General features: G+C 34.9%; 1 protein-coding gene across 1 annotated transcript; it reads left to right on the top strand.

The window, feature by feature from the left end:
* The first annotated feature begins 4,495 nt into the window (after window positions 1-4,495).
* LOC139686896 (endocuticle structural glycoprotein ABD-4-like) lies at window positions 4,496-18,382 on the top strand. Its single transcript, XM_071583971.1, has 4 exons — window positions 4,496-4,510; window positions 7,659-7,786; window positions 8,428-8,543; window positions 18,276-18,382. Exons 1-4 carry the CDS (start codon window positions 4,496-4,498, stop codon window positions 18,380-18,382), a joined length of 366 nt encoding a protein of 121 aa, XP_071440072.1.
* Window positions 18,383-20,060: the final 1,678 nt, after the last annotated feature.

Here is a 20,060-nt window from a genome sequence, read left to right as displayed (position 1 = left end):
ACTATATAGTTTCTATTATTTTCATAACTACGAGTACATGCTTCCAACATGGTGTTAAGTGAATCCACTTTAAGAGGCAACCGTCACGACTAGGATACGTTGCTACCACAAGGATTTAATGAAATAATACGTTCTAAATCTGTCAAAAGAGAAACATTCTAAAATAAAAATGTGTTTCAATCATCACTTCGGCTTGCAGTAAGGAAAACGTGCCTGATGACGGATCGTGCCTGATCCATATTATATATGTATTACAAAAAATGAAAGTGAGAATCTGTAGTTGAAGTACCGTAATAATTAAATAAAAAGTGGATAAAGAGATTTGCGAAAGTCTTAAACCAAAAAAGACGAGAAGATTCTTTAATATTTTCCGGAATTTATGTCTACAGAAAATAACTATAAATAAGTTAATAATGTTGAGTGCTCCATTTAGTGTGGGTGGAGTTGATAGTATTACTACCAATGCATCCAGATAGCTAAGCAAAATTATTAATTCTTCAATTACTGACAATGTCATGATTCTGCACATTATAATTGAATAATTTCCCCACAAAAATTATTTTTATCTAATAAAGCCTAATAAAAACCCAAAATGAGGCGTGTAAAAGACGAACATCGACCCGAGGGCAATATTGTGTGACTTATTAGCTTTTTACTAAACCGAATCAGTATCCCTAAAAGCTAAATTATATATATAAAACGTAAGACCCGATAAGTTTAAAATTAATTCATTTCAATGTATAAAGAATACATTAAAATGTCAATGAAAAAGGGTATTGTAAAGACATTACTTTAATGATACTCGTAAATTAATTAGAAAATAACAGTTATGGAGAAATCAAATTATTAAGGCTGTAAACTTAATTGGCACTGGGTTTTCTTTGGGGGGCTAGTAAAAACAAGGTGACAACTAAGAGTACAATGGAAATTCCACACTGAAGCACTCGGGTGTCGTGAAACAGTGACCCTCGTGAGGCGCAATCACACACAAACAATGCAAAGATAAATAAAAGGAAACAGGCTCTTAACTACTCGGTCACTTGGGTGCGTAAAGAAATAGCAATGACTCTCGTGAATCGCATTAACACTCACACTCAGGGTTTACAAGGATTTCTCCAGTACCAGGAACCAAAAAATCTCACACAGGAATGAAAAAATTAAAAAGAAAGGACACATTCACGCTGAGTTACTCAACCACTCGGGTATGTTGGGGAACAGTGACTGTTGTGAATCACACTTCATCGTGCACTCAGGATTTCCAAGGATTTTTCCTATGTCAGGGGTCTGTCAATCACACTAAGGAAGGTTGTAGGTAACGAGAGTAAGGAAAGTGTCCAAAGTAAACCTGAGACCAGGCGTGTCGCCTGCCAAGCAGACCCCTTCAGAGTTTCTTCTCTCGTAGGTAGATAATTGAGCCAAGCATAACGAAAACTGAAGTCTAAAAAACTAACTGACGCACTTACAAAGTTATCGCTAAAAGACATAATTATAAACCGTCAACATTTCCAGGGTTAGTTTACTGAAAACAATTACTTTCTTTCAAAGTAAATTTTTAAAGTAATAATTAAATCAAGGAGGGGTTCGTATTTATATAAAGCCATAAGAAAACTACCACCTATCCCTATTTTCAACCTGATGAAACACTTTTCAGGCTTCCATCCAGGCCTTTATCATTTTACCTTTATCGTTATTGATATGAATAAAATATATATTCCACCTTTTCATTTTTAGACTGAATGCTGCACTCTTTTTATTGATTAGGCGCACCATTCAACGTAATATGCCAATAAAAGTTTCCAAAGCCATTCTCATTCATACGAGGAGTTCTGAGAAATTACAACTTCTTATCCTGAGTGTTCACTTGATGAACACATGTATAATTGTGTAATGAATATAAATTGATAAGTCCGCAGTATGTGTGTTATATATATGTTGAATTTCCCCGGTCTTTGGAAAATATTCTTGGTGAGTTCCACCCAAATACATTTCTAAGAGTTTTCCTGAGCTTGAAAAAAGTGTTGAGTGAACACCGAACAGTTTTAGCAAATAAAGGTCTTCTCTCAAGCATTATAATGAATGCTCATTTTTACAAAATACTTAACTCATACCTAGCTGTAATTTTGTCACAGCAATACGTAATATTAAAACGTAATACTTCAAGCAATGCTTAAAAGGTGAAATCCATTAATACATAATGGCCTTGTGAATAAGTAAATGCATACTTGTTTGTTTATAGCACCAAAACTTCCAATACATTTGCCTTGGGAGTAAACCACCAAAAGAATGATAAAAACCACTCTCTGTAAATATATAACACATCAACCTTTGAATATAGCAAATAGGCATCCTATATAATTCTTAACTTACATCATATAGACTCTTTTAACTACGTTTTTTGCGAGAAGAAGTTGAAGATTTTAATTCGAATAATGAATAGTTTTCTCATGTTGCGAAGTTAAAAATTCCTAGTGATAAGCATTTAATTTAGCATATTGAACATAAGTAATAAAAAGACTGCCTTTGTTTTGTTACGGTCAAAATTATTCATCAGATTTATTCTGTTTATTAGTCAGTATTTTTTCTATCAAATTAGTTCATAAGTATTATATCTTTGAGATTGTTCGGATACACTGTAATTACCAGGACTGATAATTCTTCTAAATCCTGCATTTTAATTCAACCTTTTTCTAGGTAAAATGTAAAGGAATATTTTCTTCCGTTGCTAACGGACGATGCTGACACAGTGACAAAAGTGGAGGGCTTTGACCGAAGAGCAACCATCCAAACGATCATGAATGAGACTGATCTTAGCTATGACCTTGTATGGATAATTTTTCATGAAGAACTACACACGTCAAAGGTGTAAACACGGTTCCTTCTGTTACTACTACTACACTACTGATTCCTTTTCAGAAGCATACTCGGTACGACCTGTCAAGGAAGATGTTGAATCTTTTGGACCACGACGGATAGAAATATTTGGTCGCCTAGAAACAAGAAATGAATGTTGGAACTATGAATATGATCCAGAGACCAAAGAGATGAGCAAGGAGAGGAAGAACAGCGATTCACCTCCCCCCAAGAAGACCAAGTTGCAGAAGTCTGCAGGGGATGAACTGCCGAACAAATTATGAGATGCTGTGTGAAATAAACAGCGCCATATCGCTTTGATTAAGCAACACACAATTTGCTTTGATTAATCAACAAACAATTGTACATTGATTAATCAAAGCGATATGGCTTTGAATTTTTTCCACATTCGCCCTATTCTCCCTATTTCGTCCAAAGAAACTTTTTAATGTTCTCAGAACTCAAAAAACCATTGCATGGTTGGAAATTAGGCAATAAAAATCACGCCATTTTAGAGCTGGAACAATAGTTAACGACACAATCTGCTGATATCTACAATGACGGCTTAGGAAAGGTAAAGGTTACTTGGGAGAATTTTATGACTCTGACTGGTGACTACATAGAGAAGTCTTAAGGATTAATATAAAAATTCAGTTTCTATCACGATATTTTTAGCAACAACTAAAAGTTAAAAAGACCTCTTCGTACGTTCCTTCTTGAAATATTTTCGTCTTTTTAATGCGTATAGAGGAATCTCTATTGGTATTAGACTACATTTTGAAAGTTGTCAAAAAAATAAGCTTCATGATGATAAACACTTCAGAACATTTTCATATTTTTCACATGGCATAATGCCTTAAAACTAGTCTCGTTGATAATTACTATACGCAGAAACTGAGGAATGTACATGAAAACAATGAAGATAAATTCAGGAACTAATGTTACAATTGAACGTAGTATTCGGTAAACAAAACAGGATCTAAATTTTTCTATTAGGTATTAATACATTTTACATCAGATTGAAACCTTTAGTAGCTAACCAAGACTATCATCATCGATGAAAATTGATCAATGATTGATTTCATGGTTTTCTTTGCTATGACTCTAAAAGAAAATTTCACTAGCTTATCCATAATTTCCTGATAACCATGTAAATGATACTGTAATACTAAATTCGGACATAGTTTTTAAATAAAAATTACAAATCTCACTTGCAAAAGATAAACAGAACTTTGAAAGGCTGCATTAAAAAACATTACCATTAATTTTTTTGAGCAAGAAAAAAAGGATGATAGATAAATCCGAAGATAGAAAAATATACTCCGTGGTTATTCGATAAGAAATATTGAAGAATTTAGTGAAAGGATTAGTGTCAGGTAAGAGTGAAGAAGATTATTGCTACATAATTAAGATTGCATGAATCAAACAGAAAATAAGGATAATTTAAAATGAATTCAATGAACGAAGAAAAGTGAAATTATTTATTTAATTTGTAATTTGAGCTTTAGGAGATGATTTTTATAGGTTGGTCGATATGACTAGAATAGACACGTAGATGAATATTTTTAAATAAAACATGAACTGTCGAAAACGTGAAACAATAGGGCCAAAATTACTTAAATATTTGAAAAAGGAAACCAAAATAATGGTCCTGAGATTGGTAAGTAAATTATATATGATTTTAACATAAGTAAGAGATTAAAAACCGGGATGAATGCAAATGTGTCAGTTACAACTGATTCAAGGGTATTTAAACTAACGAAGCGAGGTGTTAAAAAAGGACATGTAAGAATATATGAAAATATAATATTGTTAAGAAATAACTTCCATTACATTACGGTAAAGAATACATATTAAAAGGAAACCCGATGAATTGTGAGAAAAATAACATATGGGAAGCGCTTCATAATAAAACCATGAACTAATTAAATAAATATCTAACTGCAGGAACATGCATACATTTATCATGAATGATGACGGTAAGATGAATTGAAACAGTCAGATAATATAATTGCAGAACGGAAGGCAAAAACTCTTGTCTAATCATCATGATGACCAAAACACAAGAAAGGCACGACGTCATATTATTATCACCTAATCTACCGGTTAAGGTTTTTGGATGGACACTGCTACCAAATAAATATTTTGTGACTCCAAACAAAACAAAACACAATCCATCAACCTACTTTACATCAGGTCCCTCTTCATCTCTGAGTACCTTCTTCCTTCCTTCATCCCGTTCAACACCCCTATCCTGTTCCCGCCATTTCCTCGTTTGCCTAACATTATCCCCTCTATTAGTCTTAAACATCCCACTGCTGATCAATACGCCCTTCATCCATTTTTCCTGCCTCCATAGGATTTCTCCCAAAAAACCCTCTCTTCGCCCACCATACCAATCTTCCTCATTTGTTTTTTTCTTATCTGTCCATTTCACCTTCTCCATTCTTCTCCACACCCACATTTCAAAAGTCTCCAGTCTACGCCTATCCTCCTGCTTCAATGACCACGTTTCCGCGCCGTACATAACTACGCTCCATATCAAAGTTTTTACGAGTCTTTTCTTAATATCCTTAGTCAACGCCCCTTTCATCAACTCTCTCGTCCTTGTGAAAGCCTCTTTGCCTAACGCAATTCTTCTCCTTAATGTCCATACTACTTTCACCGTGGTCCAAAACACTTCTGAGATGCGTAAACTGTTCTACCTGCTCTATTTTTTGCCCTCCTATTTTAATGTTAAGCTTAGCCTTTTTCTTTCTGGAAAATCGCGAAAGCTTTGTTTTATTAATATTGATTCTCATCTCATATCTGTCGCACTGAATTTAAAGGAAAATTTAAATGAGTTTTTTAGCTAATCATATTCAGTCTCTTGTTTGGATAAGGCTTCACACGGTTTATTAAAATGAAAATTGTAGTTAATAATCATTTATTTCTTCATTAGAATTTGAGAATCTATTGCCCCTACTTTCTAAGAATAGCACTGTATAATGAACCTGGCATTCTTAACATCTTTACAAAAAGGCGTGTTGAGTTCACAGCGAATCTGAGTCGATCCACACCCACCAACTTAACCCCTATCCCATTGGTCCTTAGCATTATAGTTTGAAAAATGAAAAAATTCAATAATATAGCATGTAAGAGGGTAATGATCCACATTTAACTTGATTACAATTAATAATTTAAAGCGTGCCGTAAAGCTATATCAAGGGTAAATTTTTGCATTTCAGTAAGTGTTTTCATTAAACTACTTTAAAAGCGCCAAACCCTAAACCTAATACACGCATGTATAATAAAACGTTTCCTCGAATATAATTCTTGATAATGAAATGAAAGGTATAAAAAGATGAGTAACTCATGTGAACCGTCATATCCTACCATAAAATTTAAAAACTCAAAAATTAATTGAAATTTAATAGATCACTTCCAGAATAAATATTCCCTTTGAGGTGTGATATTCCAGCAAAGACATTGTCCATTGCGGAGAAAATAAATTATTATCTCTATGATAACTTTATCAATTCTGCAGCGCGAAATATTCCTCAGAGTGAAAAACAGAGGACGACAAAAAGTAAGATAACATTTTTGAATACTACAAAATAAATAAAAGCGAAATTTTGTTTCCACTACGCAGTGAACATTTTAAAATACATTATTTTCATTAATAAATATGAATAATAATGCAATGAAAAGTGTTAGGTTTGCAGGGAAGAAAGGAATATTACTTCTATTTTCGAAAGGTGCAAACCTTTTTGTGAGGGCTAATTTCGGATTTTCCAGAATGGCACTAATTTCGGATTCGTTAGAGGCTACTCACTAGCCGGTCCTCATTTGAGAATTTTGAGAATTATTACGAAAGCAAGAAGAGAAGTATTTTGTCCTGGGTTGTGTTGGAGTAGCCGTGAGAAAATTCCAGGCCGGAATTCCAAGGGGCCGCGGGGTGAAGGAAAGGGGCTAAAGGTCGGAAAGAGTATTGAGAATGACGAATTGCTCTCGTTGCGGCAGTAAAACTGGCAGTTTTGTATAAAAGGGCGCCAAGCACGGCAGAAAGGCATCACTTGACAGCCGCCTGTTCCAGAGACAACGCCATCCTCTCAGGGAACCAAAGACCAATCCAATACACCATGCATTCCGTGAGTACTGCTGGAAAAATCAGCATCAGTATTTTAGGTTCTATCAGTTTCAATTAGTTTAACATGTTTCGCTAATTATCATTAGCTGGTATTCCTTCTAAAATATCAAGTATTTACCCGATTAGGTGACAATTATATTGGTTAATATATACAACCAGTTTTTAAAGATACGCCAATCCATAATAATATAAAGTCAATATCATCATCACGGATTATCAATCCGAGGATTGGTTTGCTGTAGATCTCAAAACCCTCCTCTACCTTTTAAATCTATTAATTACATCCCAGCTCCTTGAACCGATATTTTATATTGCTTGTTTATCGTATTCTATCCAAGACCTTCTCTGTTATTCTACCCCTCCATATTTCCTTCAATCACACTCTTTGAGTTTCAACTGAATAGGTGTAAATGTCATAGATATGAAACCACGCGCTAATAAAAGAAAAGGCGTTTTTCTGCAGGTAATTAACTTTTACACAAATAGAGTTATCGCGAAGTTGTAGTCCACAATTCACTCAAATGACGCTATAGCGTAGTAGGATATAGAAAATTGTTTCCTCAAAATATTAAGGGCATAATGACAATGGATTCTGAAAATAAACCACTGCAATCTTGACGAAAATGATAATTGAATTGAGTGACTGGTCTCTCTTACCTCGAGATTCCATTCTTCGCAGGCATCTCTGGCAATTTTTCTCGTCGTGGTCGTCGCTGCAACCAGCGCACAGGTGTTGACCAACCGACCCGTCATTCCCATTGTGCAGCACGATGAATTCAGGGACGATTCAGGCCAATTCAGCTACAGGTAAGAGGTTGAGAAAACCTGGACCAAATAAATAATCTATTATGTTCAACTTAACCGGCTGGAGGTAATAGTTTACTAAAAATTTAGTTCCTACTAAAAATTGTAATAAATCTCAAAAATATACACTACTCCACTCTTTTGGATGTAATTTCCTAATATTTAATGTGGTTCTCGATGAGAGAATTCTCGTGAGAGACAACCCTCATTCAGTGATAGAGTCATCATAAAATGCAAATTCAATATTTTTCAATTGAAATGTCCTATAAATATAAGTGTTACTAGACTTTTGCAATAAATACATTATTAATGATAGAGTAATATTACGGGGAAATAACTTCCAAATACAATGACAAAAATAATCACTATATTTTTATTTATATTCAACAGATTTAATTGTTTAAATGCGTTTTACATAAACCCCATACATTTTTAAATTAATACTAGCATTAATTTGCACTAAAAAGAAACAAAAAAACACAACAAAAATTGCAGCTACGAAAACCCTTTTTTGAAATAAAAATATTCTGAGTCGTTCTAAAACTGTACTGTCCATATAGACCTGCATATCCAATTTATAAGGGCCGCAATGTCTGTTCATATCTACTACTTAATCATTAACAATGACTACCTGTGTTTTTCAGGTATATTACCGGAGATGGAGCCACATTCGCCGAGACCGGAAAACTTGTCCCCAATGACGAGGGTGATGGAAATGTGCTTGTAAAGGAGGGCTCCTACACGTACACATCGCCAGAAGGCAAGAGGATCACCCTCAGCTATGTTTCGGACAGGAACGGATTCATGCCTGTCGGCGACCACCTCCCCGTGCCACCAGTTGCCTGAATAACCACCTAAGAACCCGTCGTGTCATTCGTTGCCAGCGCCAACTTCTGTCTGGGATGCTGGGCACAGTGATCCATTACCTATCAGACATTTCAACAGTTTTAAGTTAATGAAAAATCAACAGCACTCTGTGCTACTCTTTCTTTTATTGTCAACAGAAAATCTTTCTTAATAAAAAAATACATGTAACGCGAAGTTCTTTCTGCCATACATGACCTTCAATAACGTTGGTAACAAATTAAAAATCACGAAAAACATAGTGTTCATTTCGACAGGTGATGGTAGAGTTCACTCAGCAGCGGGTGTAATTCCCACATCAAGGCTTGGGGGCCAGATCCTTACCCTGTACCGTCTATGGATTCCAAGAAAGCTAAGTACCCGAAAAATCACACAGCTCGGGAAGCTCAGTGTGCCCAGAGGGGTGTGTCCGTATGATAAGCTGTGTGGATTAACCCCAGCCCCCCAGTCGGTATCCAAACGCTCTACCCTTTGACTATCACGTAAACTCTCTTTACACACCTATTTCAATTTGATACATCCTTCTAAAACTTTTATTAACTGGAAAGAAAAGGTCAGTCTGAGACATACACAGGTCGCGGATTAGCCTCCTTTCTCTCCAATATATTTCTATTTTCTGCAATATACTCAATAGTTTTCCCCAATTCACTCTATAAAACGCCTTTTTGAAATCTACGAAACAGGTAAATACACCCAGATTATATTCTATATTCCTCTCGATCAGTGATCTAATTCCTGCAATGGCGTCACGCGTGCCTCCCCCCTTCCTCTAAGCACTCTGACCTTCGCATCATTAGTAATCATCGGTAATCATTTTATCTACTCTTTATCCTTTGGTTGATGATCATAAGAACTACTTTAGCTGCATCGCAAATCAAAGATATTGATCTGCAATCCTCACATGATTTAGCCTTTACCTTTTTCGGAATAGGAACTAAAGCTGATCTCACAAAGTCTTCCGGGCCGATTCCTTTCTCATAGATACTACGGAACAGTGCATAGTCTCTACCTTCCACAATATCGTAAACCTTTTAGTAGTTCTGCAGGAATATTATCCACCCCCACGGCCTTATTTAGTTTCATATCTCTTAATTCCTTTTCTATCTCATCGTCGAGTATGCCCGGACCTAAGCTATCCTCATCTAAGTCATGTTATGTTTCTATTTTTAGGCTTCTTGGCCTTAGTTCTTCACTATACAGTTCTCATATACTAATATATTCCTTCCATCTCTCTTGAATTTTTTTCTGTGTCAAATATTATCTTACCAGACTTTTCTCTAACAGTTCACACGGATATTCCCTTCATACTTCCCGATAGTGATTCAATCTTGCTGTATGGTGTACCAATTTCATCCTTCCTCTGCAGACATTCCATAGCCTCACACTGCTCCTTCCTCTATGCTTCTTTTTCTTTATTTATTGCCCGTCTCAATTTATTGTTTAACTCGTTTTACTTCCTTTTGCTGAACTCTGTGTTTAAATTCTTCAGTTTTCTTCTCTCATCCATCTTCATAGTCATCTCATCCATGATCCATTGTTTCCTTTTCCCATTAACGATTCCTGTAGTTTCTTTTGCGGCTATCGATATCCCCTTCTTGATACATTCCCATTTTTCTTCGATTCCCACATTTCTGCCACCCCCGGTGGCGGTGAGGTAACTTTCCGATTGAAATTATATCTGTATATATTTAAATTCAGCGTACTATAAGAGGCAGAGAAGGGTTAAGCCAATGTATGGCCTAACTCAATGATGGAAACCTATGTCACTGGTGCATAATACACATGTTGAAAATAACTTAATGAATAGTTTCCCTTTTTTTCTTCTTTTTATAAAGACATTCATAATAATATGAATTGCTCTCACAATAATATGGATAAAACTGCTATAAAATTGTTCCAAACATATGTTTTGGAATATAATCGGCATAGTTTACATTTTTTCCCTAAATAAAACTTCAATACATGTCAGCAAATATCAGCTGTTATATTTTTTGTAATGTAATGACGATTCATCCCAACAGAAAAAACAATAACTAAACGAATAGTAAGTAAACGATTATCGAAATATTGGAATGTCGTGAAGTGAAACACGATTACACGAGTTATTCTTAAAGCAATGATGAGAGCTAAGTGTTTTAAGAATGAGGATCAGATGTCACTTTTGTTTTCTGATTAGTTCAGATTCAAAAAAACTTAATAACACACACAACTGGTTTCAATTCCGTATTCGCATAAAGTGACGACAAGGTAGCTTTTAATTATTTGAGTATAAACTACCATGATTTTTCATTTTCCCACACGATTATTTCATGGCACACTCTGTCATTTTTGTTCCCTTAATACTATTAGCGATAAGTATATTTTTAAATAGAACTGGAACCACAATTATAAACTACAATGGGCAGGTATGATAACGGGTCTAACGAAATGGGTTCCAGCTTCAAAAAAAAAAAGACGCCAACGCGACATTAGCAAAATGCCGTATAAAGTTTACAGTTCCTTGGCATCCTTTATAATTATGCTTAATATTTAAATTAATCAATTAGAATAACAATCCTCTCTAAGTGTCCATTTAAGTTGACGGAAATCAGCATGTTGGTTGCAAGCTTGTCCGAATACTTATGAATGTCGCCACTACACATTGATCCGGGTTCTGGACGGTTAGACAACGTCCGCTGACGACGTTCATGTTGCAAAAATTCGTGAAATCGCTTGTTCGCAAGGTGACTTTTATTTTTGGAAAATTGCTAAAGAGAGAGGAAGAAATGTGACCATAGATCAATTTCATGAAATTTTAACAACGGCATTAAAATTGCATGTTTGGCTTCAACGTTTTGGCACAAATTCAGACTTCAATTCGACGAATTCATTTGGCATACATGATCAGGACGCTAACGAACTACTACAGATTTGTAATATTTCCAGAGAAAAACATCACGATTTCCCAAATAGCATGCTTTCCGGACCTGGCACGAGAATATTTTATTTTCTTCCCATAAATGAAATTTACTTTTGAAGTTGAACGACTGCAGATGACTGAAGATAAGTGTATGAAGGAAAAATCGTAGAAGGGTCTTCGTAAGAGACCGAAAGAAACCCACTAAGGCTGCTTATGTAGGTACAAGTGGCACTGTAAATGGTGTAATCCCTCAGAAGAGGAGTACTTGGAAGGATTTGAGGATCACTAAGTTGCAGGCTCGTCCGAAAATGTGGTAAAAAAGGGCGTATGCTAACGAAATTACTTTTTTGAGGTATACGTTTCAACAAAATATTCTGCGGCTAATGAAAGTGCAGTGCAGAAAATCAAGATTTGCCTCTGAAAAAATTACACGGTTTTATCTTGTAATACAAAAAATAAAATTTTCACTTTTTAATTTTTACAAGTATTTCTCAAATCCTGTCAAGAAAGCGGAATATTTCTGATAGCTGATCGTTTTGCAGGTGATATACAAATGCATTACCTTCAATTTTACTTCGAAGTTTAAGTTTCATCCAAAGAAGACAACGGGATTCAAATCAATACCATTTCTCTCTGACATGGCCCAGAAGGGAGTGATGTAACGAAATTAAATAAAACAAATATATATTTATTAATAATTGCGTATATAATAGCTTAATTTTAATAGCTAATTAGATAGCATCCCATGATCTAAACGATAACTTTCACATTTTGTTCTCAAATATTCAAGGTCAAATTCCATGAAAGAAAATTAAAATTATTAGTAACAAATTAATTGTCACTGCACGTTAAAAAAGTATTACGTATAAATTGGAAAATATCATTAAAATAAATAGAATGGCCTTCCTAATAATAATCTATAGACTGGACGTTTTCGTCGTCCCTGGAGACTTTATATCTCCAACTTATGACCGGTAAAATACCTTAGTCAGTAGTTTCGACTGTTTTACTTAAGTTCGTAAAACTATGCTATTATTAATTTTTTGCTGATTTTCCAGACTTCCTCTCTATTTAACGGAGTTTATATTCCATAAAAATAAAGCTGTATGAGTGCTGCAAATAGACTGAATGATATTCGCTGTTGACCGAGCATCCCCTCTTTCAATCTTCCCATTTACGTGTGGTAGCTAATTACATTAGTTAAGCGCTGCGCTTGTTAATCACTCACGAAAATACTCAACCTCTTTAAAACACGATGTTAGCCGGGAAAAGAACCAAAATTCGCACCTAAGTCAACCCAGCGACACAATTACCAAAGAAATCCGGTCCAGCAGCCTGACTGTGCACAAAAACATGATTCCTCATTCAATTAAAAATATTTATCATGCCTATATATTTTTCATTTACGGAATGCTTGTATTCTTGGGTTAGATAGAAAAAACCTTTCATTTGGAGATTCGTTTTAAGACTATTTCCGATTAGTTTATAAAATCAAACAAATATTAAGAGTTTTCAAGTATTTCCATACTGATTAAGAAATTGAAAATATTTTCCAGCAAACATTTTTGAAACAAAATGTAAGATACATTCAAGATATTACCTCTAGTTTCGAGAAGATTATATATTTTCTCGTCCTCGCAGGGCCTAGACAAAACCATTCCATTTATGAAAATAATCGACTTGAATACCTCTATAGAAATGCAAATTCTTAAGATCACTTAAATATTTTTACCGTTTGTCCAGGAAATACCGCAACAGAAAGTGGAGTCACTCACACATTTGCACACAAATATGATAATTACATTTTATAAAAATCATTTGGGTCAGAAGACCTTTAGCACTAATTCAGCAATAAACCAAGGGCACCGAATTTGAACTCAGACCGATGCGTATGAATTTGGCCCTTACAAACGAATGATATTTACGAAAAGCATATTAGTATAAAATCTTGGCATCGGTACCCCACGAATTTTTCTCCAGAGAATTCTTTTCTTAACCTTGCAGTCAAAAGTATAAGTAATCAAATAATGTGATCCAAATTTTAAATGCGCCAAGTGAAAAACGATAAGGTAATTGTAAAAGACGACAAGTGACCACATATGTTTCAACGATTATGGAATGATTTGCTTTCCATATGTGACTAGAAAATAAATAAATTCCTGACAAGTGAAACAAGTACCATAAGCAAAATATAAATATAGTCAAAATGGTATTTGCAATATACCGGTACATGGCCACTATCTGGATTCAGCTCCAAATTCATTAGTTAGAGATCGACATGAAATTGCTCATAACTATAGAAATGTCTCCCTGTTTACCTCAATCATATTATATTAACAAATTATAGCACATACAGCAAATTGCACATAGCATATTGGGTTTGTTGATGAACTTCATTTTCACATTCAATTGACGGTTGTTCAAGAAGATTTAAATTCAAAAAGAAGGGAAAAATTAACTCGTTTCGTTTCGAACACGGAAGTTTGTTTGTTAATTGCTTTGCCCACTATGCACACGCTAACATTAGACAGATAAACACGTCAAACTCACCGGAGCCAGAGCAAAGCAGACAGAATACGGCCGCTAATTGTGAGGCCCTACGGTTAGAAAATATTTTCCCAAGCAAAATAGCAGAGGTTTAAGTTTGAACTGGATGACCACGTGCTCCCACCGTGACAAATATCCCAAAAATTCTGTTGCTAGCAAAAGGATTTAATAAACTTTCTGATACTGATACACTAATAAATTTTGATCATAAGTTATGAAATGATCTCAGGAATAAATTTGAATATGTTTCCTCGGGTTACAAAAATGTTTTGCGCACATTGTGGACTGTATTAAGAATATTTTCCTTATTGTCCAAGCTCAAATTCCATTCAAATTTCAATCCTTCCATTATTGAGCAGATACAATTCCATTAAAATTTTCATTTCATGTCATATAACAAACCAAAATATTGTTTTTAAAGATATAAGTAAAAATATTCTATTGAATACTATCCTACGATTATCTTTTAGAGTTAAAATCATGTGATTCTCAGTTTAAAAATACGACTAACTTTACATCCATGTGATCTTATTACCAACTAACATATGACTAACTCTTAGCCATGTACATATAATATGAAATGGAGAATTTTTTAAATGAATGACCCAACTAGGAAATCTGATAATATGTTCTATAGCAACAACTAATACAGGTAGATATGTATAACACATTGACAAGTACTGATATAGAGTGGAGGGATACATAACAGAACCGAGACTTGGGGATGTATGCAGGCATGTATTAAATGATACACAAGGGCATACAGATTAGAGATTGGGTTTTTGAGATGCAGATTTAGCCGCGGGGAGTGAGACTGGGTTATCCATTTCGACTCGACTATCAATGAAAATGCGAAGTGTATTGTAAGAGAGGCAAGAAAAGAACTGGAGGTAGGCATTTAAGTAGGAGGAAACTTGTCAAGTTCAATTTCCGGGAGATAAGGATTATGTTAGTCGGCAAAAAAATTATTATAATTGTTGCTAAGCCCATTTCAGGATTAGTATAAAATTTATGCATTCCATCTTATCAAAAGGAAAGTAATGAAAATTTCTAGAAAATGAAATAAGTGGAATGTTAAAGTTGGAAGGAATTTACTAGAAGTAGACCATTTCACTTATTTGGCAAGTTTTATACAGAAATGGTTATAATAGTCAGGGAGCAAAAAGAACTGTTGTGTTCGGAAAAACCTTTGGTGAAGAGAGGAAAATGTATGAAAAAGAATATAAATAAAAATACGGAGAAAGTGCTAGTGAACCAAATTATCAGGTGTGCATTTCATCAAAGCTTAGAAACTTGTCTGATGTGAGATCAAGGATAGCGTGGAACTTAGGATTTTTAGATAGGGACATGGATTAGAGTCGAAAAAAAGACAACTACTGATATATCATATGAGTTTTAGGTAAAGAAAAAAGATTCCTGGTAGTACTTTGAAGTGAAGTGACGTGGCTACAGGAGATAAGGAAATTAGTAAGCACCGAAATTTCACCAACTGCGATTCAGGGGAGAAGGTATGGTAAGAAAGATTAAGGCAGGGGAGGTGTCTCCAATTTGGATGAAATGATGTGAGACTGGCATTTGGGAGCATTCCTTCAAATTAGTGTAGGGAAAGAAGACAGCTAATCAATTTAGACCTGTATAGGTACTCTCGTAGTATTTTGCTAAAATAATTGTACTGAATTTATCTTGGGGCTTATGGAACCAAAAAAAACTAACGGAATACATAGAAAATACAATTGCCCAGTACGATATGCAAGTCAATTTGCTTAAAAAATTCAATATGAAAGTCGTAATGCTAGACTTGAGCAACATCTGGTACATGGGTGATTCCTTCAACATTACCGACAAATGTATGCGTAACAATACAGAAATTCAATCAAATAATCATTTGAAATATATTTATAAATAAATAACTATATATATGAATAAATAAATACAAATTTATTTATTTATAAATATATTTCAAATGATTTTTTGATTGAATTTCTGCATTGTTACGCATAAATTTGTCCGTTATATTGAAGGAATAAACCATGAAAAAAAATATATATATATACACCCATATATATACAGGTATTCTGTACATGTAAATATTTTTCCTGTATATAGACAATATTCATTCACTTGGATGTAAACACAAGAAAATTTGGATAAGAACAGGTAAAATACTAACACAGGACCACCCCACATTCCGGTATTCATTTTTTACATGCATGCCTTCCAATCCGTTTTCCTCATATTTATTTCCATGTGAACGAATATTTGTTCGCCATTTGGCGTGTTTTCAAGCTTTAAATTATTTAGATAAATGTATATATTTTTTATTATATATACATATATTTAAAATGCATAACCTATATATACATATATGTGTTATATATATGTATATATATGTTACAATTATATATATACATATAATTTTACTTACAATGTATATAAGCATACCTTATTTACCGTATGAACTAGTAAACTTTGAATGTTATGTTCATTTGTGAGAGGAAAGGAAATATGAAAAAAGACACAAAAATATGAATGTCAACTTCTTCTGTTTCAATGTAAAACCAACCAGATTAAAAATAATTCTCTTTCCCTCAGTTTTTGATAAATTATTACCTCATTAACTAGTGTGGAGGTGTACTAAAAAAATATAGAATATAACAAAATTTGGGACCCACTTATTAAATATTTGATGAGTGCGTGACTGATACTGAAACAGGATGCTCAGCAATTCTGGGAAAACATAACAAAATTTGAGACGGACTGGTTCCCATCGGAGAAACTACCCCGCAGCCACCGTAAACACAAAAGTTGTAAGATAATATCAGCGGGCAGGGTTGAAGAAAGGTGACTCTCGGTCCCAGGTCACCGGAGGCGTGGGACCTAAAGATCAACTAAAAACGCTTAAGGAGGTGGAGGGGAATGGCGGATGGTATTCGCTTTAACCTCTCAGCAAAGAAGGGGGGTGTTGGGTCGTGGGAGAGAATTGAAGTCCTGGACTGTTAAATCCTCGGAATCAGTATATAAGAGCAAGGTAAGCCCTGGAAAGCCATCAGTCACCCTCGTGAGCTTCAAGGATTAAGAGCATTTTGGATATTTCCAGCTAACCTACAAGAGTTGAACATGAATTCTGTAAGTATCTACCTTAGGTGAAGAGATTCATTTATTTGAAAATTCGACAGCATGTTTAAAAATGGGCTACATTATGTTCGGGGAACACTCACGTAGTTCTGACCAAATCCAAGAGTGGGTAGTAATTAAACCATACGCACAGTAATCAATCCGAAGATCGGTTTGGTAGGTGATATTGCTCAAATTTATTCTTCAGGCATAAGTAAAAATTCCGATTTTCGATTACTTCTGTTTTTAATATTTAGAGGATATTATGCAAAATCACTCTTGAAAAAGATTATAGCGTATAGTTATCGTTCAATAAATCCCGCTGTTTTGAATACGAATCTGAGCTTTCAAAATACATCGTACAATCTCGTAACAAATAAAGCATCGCCAATTGCTAAAATAATTATTTTTCATTTTATGTGCCCATCAAATTATAAGGTAGGGAGCATTAAAACATTCAGAATTAAACTTAAGTCAATAGTAACAAATAAATTGAATAAATATATTTACAGCTAATAATTTAAATCAAATAATAGAGATATTATTTTGTAAAGATGAACGTTTTTACCGGAAATATATTTGCAGCCACTGTCATGCGTTAACTACTTGAAATTTGAGCGAAATGGTGACAAAATAACCTGCAAAAAGCATGGTTTTTAATTTCCGTTCAAGATTTTCCTATCAAATATCAGAGTAAAATTTCTTGTTCAACAGTACTTCAGTTTTTTCAAGAGATTTCGATAAAATGTAATTGCATATTGCAACTTCTTCTGCATGCCCTAATTTTCTTTCAACACATTGTAGCTAGCATATCAACTATATGTTAATAACATCCGTTATTATTAAATGATAGAATATAACTTGTCCATAGCATTAGGCGGTATGGGATAACGGTAATTTTTCCTATAATTTATGCCGTTCACGCCTTTGCAGAGATTATCCTGAGAAATGTTACATTATTATAAATCACTCACATATACCTTTCAAATATCTACGCAATTGAAATATCAATAAAATTACTATGACGGAATGATTTTGTCCTAAATTTTTCAATACTTGTTCTTATAGATGACAGTATTGCTGGTCTTCGCCCTGGTGGCGTTTGCCACTGCCCGACCACAGTTCCGCACCACCATGCCCAGGACACTGCCAACGTTCCCCACCAGAGTCGGTAATCTCGGAGTGAGCGGAGAGGTGATCCCAGTTCTCGAGAGGGACGAAGAGCGGGATGAGTCGGGGCAATTTAGGCTAAGGTGAGGATGGCATCTTGTGAGGCCCAAAGTATTGTGAGCCCCTGGTATTACGATCCGGCGACTTGTTTTATGGGAGAAAAATATGTGAATTTAGAAAATTTTACAGGCAGATGCATACTACCGGTAAAATGTTTAATTGTGAGCCTCAAAAAGAGGAAAACTATTTTTGATCTATGAAATTACTTAATTTCATCCTGAGGGTAGGCAATTAATTGTGAAATTTCTTTTAGCCTTGAAAAATTTGCAAAACTTACTAATTACATTATAATTATATATATTGGATAAAATAGAGATAATTTAAAAGCAAATGTTAAGTTTCAACGCTTGCATTCAATGGAATAATGAAATATTAATTTTTTAGCTTCCTTGGTATTTAATTTTCCTGGTGAGGCCATTTTGGCCGCTAACGGCAATTGGGAGTTTAGAATGTCACCGGGAATAGGAACGAAACATTTTACAGATTTAATTGTTTAGTCTTCGTAATCGTGAGGGCCATAATGTTCCTATTCTACCAACTAATAATGTACCGAAGAGGACGTTACTGTTGTAAAGTAAATAAATAGAGATCAATTCAGTCACTGTGAAAACACTGTGAAAATTGGAAAGCGTCACAGGTCCTCAAGAAATAAATTCAATAATGTAGCCACAAATTATCAGACTCTTAGAAACTATAGAAATTACAATGGTCATCTTTATAGAGCTTTCTCTGCATGAAATGAGGGCGGAAAAGAATCAAAACCAATTCTTTTGATATCTGCTAGACTCTTCCAGCTCTATTTTCATTTCAGAGTACCGTAGTTATCCATGCACACTTGAATGGTGATGTGTAGTTTTATTCTATTAATTTAAAGTCCACCCGAGAGAAAAAATAAGAATTACAATGACAAACGCACAAGCGAGAGTTGGAAGAAAACTGAATAGGTGGGGATCGAAGCCATAACTTTAAAAATAAGGGGATCATGATCACGTCAAACAACGAGGCAGGCATTTATCCTGAACCCACGCATTCACATGATTTACCATCTTTCCTTCAATAATCTTTTTTAAACCCCAACGCTTTATTTTTTGATTATGTCTTGAATTTTCGTCAAACAAAAAACTTTCTCAATCCGCAAAGGTACGTCACCGGAGATGGCACCACTGTCAATGAGGTCGGCAAGCTGGTCCAGAACGACGAGGGAGACGGACAAGTGCTCGTCAAGGAAGGATCATACACCTTCACCTCCCCGGAAGGAAACACCTACACTGTCACCTACATCTCCGACAGGAATGGCTTCAGACCCTCAGGAGATCATCTCCCTGTACCACCCGTCGTCTAAATGAATTCCCATTACAGTAACAAACCTTCACGGAAACAACTCGGAAAGGAAGGCCGATTTATCTTCAACTCCCTCAGTGTATGTTGACCGGGGAACACCACCACCGTCCGTCTACTCTTCTTGGATAATAATTTGTGCGATTCAACTAACGATGTTGTGAAAATGGATGAATATCCTCTATGTGCGAAAGATAAACTCATATTTACTGCTCTCTAAATGAATTCCCATAGTTCAGACATGTTTTGTTATTTATCAAGTCAGTGAGTAAGTATCATACAAAT

Source organism: Hetaerina americana, unplaced genomic scaffold, assembly GCF_022747635.1.
Source record: "Hetaerina americana unplaced genomic scaffold, ioHetAmer1.1.p SCAF_15, whole genome shotgun sequence".
In the NCBI taxonomy this organism is placed as follows: Eukaryota; Metazoa; Arthropoda; class Insecta; order Odonata; family Calopterygidae; genus Hetaerina; species Hetaerina americana.
Note: the sequence above shows the minus strand (reverse complement) of the source record. Positions and strands in the feature narration are given on the sequence as shown.